The sequence below is a fragment of the Protomyctophum parallelum genome, assembly GCF_964188405.1.
Source record: "Protomyctophum parallelum genome assembly, chromosome: 21".
Classification (NCBI taxonomy): Eukaryota; Metazoa; Chordata; class Actinopteri; order Myctophiformes; family Myctophidae; genus Protomyctophum; species Protomyctophum parallelum.
Genome location: NC_139713.1, coordinates 2,050,516 through 2,056,549, shown reverse-complemented (window position 1 = coordinate 2,056,549; position 6,034 = coordinate 2,050,516). Strand labels below are relative to the sequence as shown.

Below are 6,034 nucleotides of genomic sequence, written 5' to 3'. Positions count from 1 at the left end.
ATCCATGCTCAAAATGTGAGCATGGATGTCTTCAAATTGACATATTGGTTGTTCAGTTTGACCCACCAGTTTTGGAGATATGGCTTATAGAGTAATGAGTTGAGAAAACAGGCTTGAAAGGTTCACTTCTGTGGTCTCTAACATTACACCTAGCTACATGTTTAAGCATTTATTTCATATTTACATGTCTTCTGTGGTCTCTAACATTACACCTAGCTACATGTTTAAGCATTTATTTCATATTTACATGTCTTCTGTGGTCTCTAACATTACACCTAGCTACATGTTTAAGCATTTATTTTATATTTACATGTCTTCTGTGGTCTCTAACATTACACCTAGCTACATGTTTAAGCATTTTTTTTCATATTTACATGTCTTCTGTGGTCTCTAACATTACACCTATAGCTACATGTTTAAGCATTTATTTCATATTTACATGTCTTCTGTGGACTCTAACATTACACCTAGCTACATGTTTAAGCATTTCTTTTCATATTTACATGTCCTCTTTGGACTCTAACATTACACCTATAGCTACATGTTTAAGCATTTATTTCATATTTACATGTCTTCTGTGGTCTCTAACATTACACCTAGCTATACATGTTTAAGCATTTATTTCATATTTACATGTCTTCTGTGGTCTCTAACATTACACCTAGCTACATGTTTAAGCATTTATTTCATATTTACATGTCTTCTGTGGTCTCTAACATTACACCTATAGCTACATGTTTAACACTTATTTCAGACATGCTCTAGTATGTGAAGAGTCTGCCTGTGATATTAACTCATTTTGAAAAATAGATACGTTTTTCTCCTCTGGTGAAAAGCTGGAATGTGCGCGATGGCAGTCTCTCAGTCAAATCTGGTCACAAATTTAGAAATGAGAACGCATAATTATAGGAATCTTTATGTTGTTCATGTCAACGACCCCCAAAACAATATATATAATATGTAATATAATATAATATGTAATGAGTCGACGACCCACATCTGAAAAATATGTTGTTCCAGGGACCCCCCCCCCCCCCCCCGTCTCCCCCGTCTCCCCACAGAAGCAACGATTTGAGTTAAACAACGAAAGAATTATTATATATTATTTCTTTCCCCTTTTTTTTAATCCAAAATGAGTTAATATCACAGGCAGACTCTTCACATACTAGAGCATGTCTGAAATAAGTGTCATGGGCTGAAATCGACATGTAAATATGTAATAAATGCTTAAACATGTAGCTATAGGTGTAATGTTAGAGACCACAGAAGACATGTAAATAGGAAATAAATGCTTAAACATGTAGCTAGGTGTAATGTTAGAGACCACAGAAGACATGTACATATGAAATAAATGCTTAAACATGTAGCTATAGGTGTAATGTTAGAGTCCACAGAAGACATGTAAATATGATATAAATGCTTAAACATGTAGCTATAGGTGTAATGTTAGAGACCACAGAAGACATGTAAATAGGAAATAAATGCTTAAACATGTAGCTAGGTGTAATGTTAGAGACCACAGAAGACATGTACATATGAAATAAATGCTTAAACATGTAGCTATAGGTGTAATGTTAGAGTCCACAGAAGACATGTAAATATGATATAAATGCTTAAACATGTAGCTATAGGTGTAATGTTAGAGACCACAGAAGACATGTAAATAGGAAATAAATGCTTAAACATGTAGCTAGGTGTAATGTTAGAGACCACAGAAGACATGTACATATGAAATAAATGCTTAAACATGTAGCTAGGTGTAATGTTAGAGACCACAGAAGACATGTACATATGAAATAAATGCTTAAACATGTAGCTATAGGTGTAATGTTAGAGACCACAGAAGACATGTAAATATGAAATACATGCTTAAACATGTAGCTAGGTGTAATGTTAGAGACCACAGAAGACATGTAAATAGGAAATAAATGCTTAAACATGTAGCTAGGTGTAATGTTAGAGACCACAGAAGACATGTATGAAATAAATGCTTAAACATGTAGCTAGGTGTAATGTTAGAGACCACAGAAGTGAATCTTTCAAGCCTGTTTTCTCAACTCGCCGTTTCTCTGCAAGACATTAATTACTCTATAAGCCATATCTCCAAAACTGGTGGGTCAAACTGAACAACCAATATGTCAATTTGAAGCTATGATTCCCTGCTTTCATATGTCATGAAAAAACAAAAAAACAAAAAAATCCAATGGCAGTCCCTCAGTCAAATTTGGTCACATATCCTCTTGTTCTGTGGTGGGTGTTTACCCAGTGCAGGGTAACCATGGTAACATATGTGTTTGTTTACCCAGTGCAGGGTAACCATGGTAACATATGTGTTTGTTTACCCAGTGCAGGGTAACCATGGCGATGGAGAAGCGCTTGGCGTTCTCCATGGTGCAGTTCCTGCGAGACCAGACGCACTGCGGAGCGCTGAATTCAGACGAGCAGGAGAGCCTGGAAGGTACGTTCAACACACCCACTGGTTACTGGTACGTTCAACACACCCACTGGTTCCACTGGTACGTTCAACACACCCACTGGTTACTGGTACGTTCAACACACCCACTGGTTACTGGTACGTTCAACACACCCACTGGTTCCACTGGTACGTTCAACACATCCACTGGTTACTGGTACGTTCAACACACCCACTGGTTCCACTGGTACGTTCAACACACCCACTGGTTACTGGTACGTTCAACACACCCACTGGTTACTGGTACGTTCAACACACCCACTGGTTACTGGTACGTTCAACACACCCACTGGTTCCACTGGTACGTTCAACACACCCACTGGTTACTGGTACGTTCAACACACCCACTGGTTCCACTGGTACGTTCAACACACCCACTGGTTCCACTGGTACGTTCAACACACCCACTGGTTCCACTGGTACGTTCAACTTACCCACTGGTTACTGGTACGTTCAACACACCCACTGGTTACTGGTACGTTCAACACACCCACTGGTTACTGGTACGTTCAACACACCCACTGGTTCCACTGGTACGTTCAACACACCCACTGGTTCCACTGGTACGTTCAACACACCCACTGGTTCCACTGGTACGTTCAACACATCCACTGGTTCCACTGGTACGTTCAACACACCCACTGGTTACTGGTACGTTCAACACACCCACTGGTTACTGGTACGTTCAACACACCCACTGGTTACTGGTACGTTCAACACACCCACTGGTTACTGGTACGTTCAACACACCCACTGGTTCCACTGGTACGTTCAACACACCCACTGGTTCCACTGGTACGTTCAACACACCCACTGGTTCCACTGGTACGTTCAACACACCCACTGGTTCCACTGGTACGTTCAACACACCCACTGGTTCCACTGGTACGTTCAACTTACCCACTGGTTACTGGTACGTTCAACACACCCACTGGTTACTGGTACGTTCAACACACCCACTGGTTCCACTGGTACGTTCAACACACCCACTGGTTACTGGTACGTTCAACACACCCACTGGTTACTGGTACGTTCAACACACCCACTGGTTCCACTGGTACGTTCAACACACCCACTGGTTCCACTGGTACGTTCAACACACCCACTGGTTCCACTGGTACGTTCAACTTACCCACTGGTTACTGGTACGTTCAACACACCCACTGGTTACTGGTACGTTCAACACACCCACTGGTTACTGGTACGTTCAACACACCCACTGGTTCCACTGGTACGTTCAACACACCCACTGGTTCCACTGGTACGTTCAACACACCCACTGGTTCCACTGGTACGTTCAACTTACCCACTGGTTACTGGTACGTTCAACACACCCACTGGTTACTGGTACGTTCAACACACCCACTGGTTACTGGTACGTTCAACACACCCACTGGTTACTGGTACGTTCAACACACCCACTGGTTACTGGTACGTTCAACACACCCACTGGTTACTGGTACGTTCAACACACCCACTGGTTCCACTGGTACGTTCAACTTACCCACTGGTTACTGGTACGTTCAACACACCCACTGGTTACTGGTACGTTCAACACACCCACTGGTTACTGGTACGTTCAACACACCCACTGGTTACTGGTACGTTCAACACACCCACTGGTTACTGGTACGTTCAACACACCCACTGGTTACTGGTACGTTCAACACACCCACTGGTTACTGGTACGTTCAACACACCCACTGGTTCCACTGGTACGTTCAACACACCCACTGGTTCCACTGGTACGTTCAACACGCCCACTGGTTACTGGTACGTTCAACACACCCACTGGTTCCACTGGTACGTTCAACACGCCCACTGGTTACTGGTACGTTCAACACACCCACTGGTTACTTAAATAGCCGATCTACAAGCTCACAACGCGTCGCGATGTGATGTGAGCTTGTATATCGGCTATTTATTATATATGAATCTATCATGTGTAAATGTACAGTTATATAATAATGTAATGGTAATAATGTAATCATAATGTAACCATGTGTAAATGTACAGTTATATATTAATATATGGTGTGTAAATGTACAGTTATATATGAATGTAAATGTACAGTTATATATGAATCTATCATGTGTAAATGTACAGTTATATATGAATCTATCATGTGTAAATGTACAGTTATATATTAATATATGGTGTGTAAATGTACAGTTATATATTAATGTAAATGTACAGTTATATATTACAGTGTATTATATGTACAGTTATATATTAATGTAAATGTACAGTTATATATGAATCTATCATGTGTAAATGTACAGTTATATATTACAGTGTATTATATGTACAGTTATATATTAATGTAAATGTACAGTTATATATGAATCTATCATGTGTAAATGTACAGTTATATATGAATCTATCATGTGTAAATGTACAGTTATATATTAATGTAAATGTACAGTTATATATGAATCTATCATGTGTAAATGTACAGTTATATATGAATCTATCATGTGTAAATGTACAGTTATATATTAATGTAAATGTACAGTTATATATGAATCTATCATGTGTAAATGTACAGTTATATATAACTGTGTATTATATGTACAGTTATATATTAATGTAAATGTACAGATATATTACAGTGTATTATATGTACAGTTATATATTAATGTAAATGTACAGTTATATATTAATGTAAATGTACAGTTATATATGAATCTATCATGTGTAAATGTACAGTTATATATTACAGTGTATTATATGTACAGTTATATATTAATGTAAATGTACAGTTATATATGAATCTATCATGTGTAAATGTACAGTTATATATGAATCTATCATGTGTAAATGTACAGTTATATATGAATCTATCATGTGTAAATGTACAGTTATATATAACTGTGTATTATATGTACAGTTATATATTAATGTAAATGTACAGATATATTACAGTGTATTATATGTACAGTTATATATTAATGTAAATGTACAGTTATATATTAATGTAAATGTACAGATATATTACAGTGTATTATATGTACAGTTATATATTAATGTAAATGTACAGTTATATATATTAATCTATGGTGTGTAAATGTACAGTTATATATGAATCTATCATGTGTAAATGTACAGTTATATATTACAGTGTATTATATGTACAGTTATATATTACAGTGTATTATATGTACAGTTATATATTAATGTAAATGTACAGTTATATATGAATCTATCATGTGTAAATGTACAGTTATATATAACTGTACATTTACACATGATAGATTAATATATATATATATATATATATATATATATATATATATATATATATATATATATATATATGAATCTATCATGTGTAAATGTACAGTTATATATTACAGTGTATTATATGTACAGTTATATATTAATGTAAATGTACAGTTATATATTACAGTGTATTATATGTACAGTGGCCATACAATGTTTGGAGACGACGTTCAAGATCAGTTCCAGTGACTGTCATCTGGCCGTGCCTCAGCCGCTCACTGAGATATTCCACAATAACCTATTACAAGTAAGTACTGCTTTATTACAAGTAAGTACTGC

At 37.0% G+C, this 6,034-nt stretch overlaps 1 protein-coding gene across 1 annotated transcript in view; it reads left to right on the top strand.

The window, feature by feature from the left end:
* The window catches only part of sgtb (small glutamine rich tetratricopeptide repeat co-chaperone beta), a 29,967-nt gene that overhangs the window by 3,136 nt on the left and 20,797 nt on the right, over positions 1-6,034 (top strand). Inside the window, exons 2-3 of the mRNA XM_083794166.1 lie at positions 2,347-2,458; positions 5,899-6,002. Of these exons, the coding sequence (XP_083650292.1) occupies positions 2,359-2,458; positions 5,899-6,002 (204 nt within the window). The 5' untranslated portion in view covers positions 2,347-2,358. The remainder of the gene's footprint in view (positions 1-2,346; positions 2,459-5,898; positions 6,003-6,034) is intronic.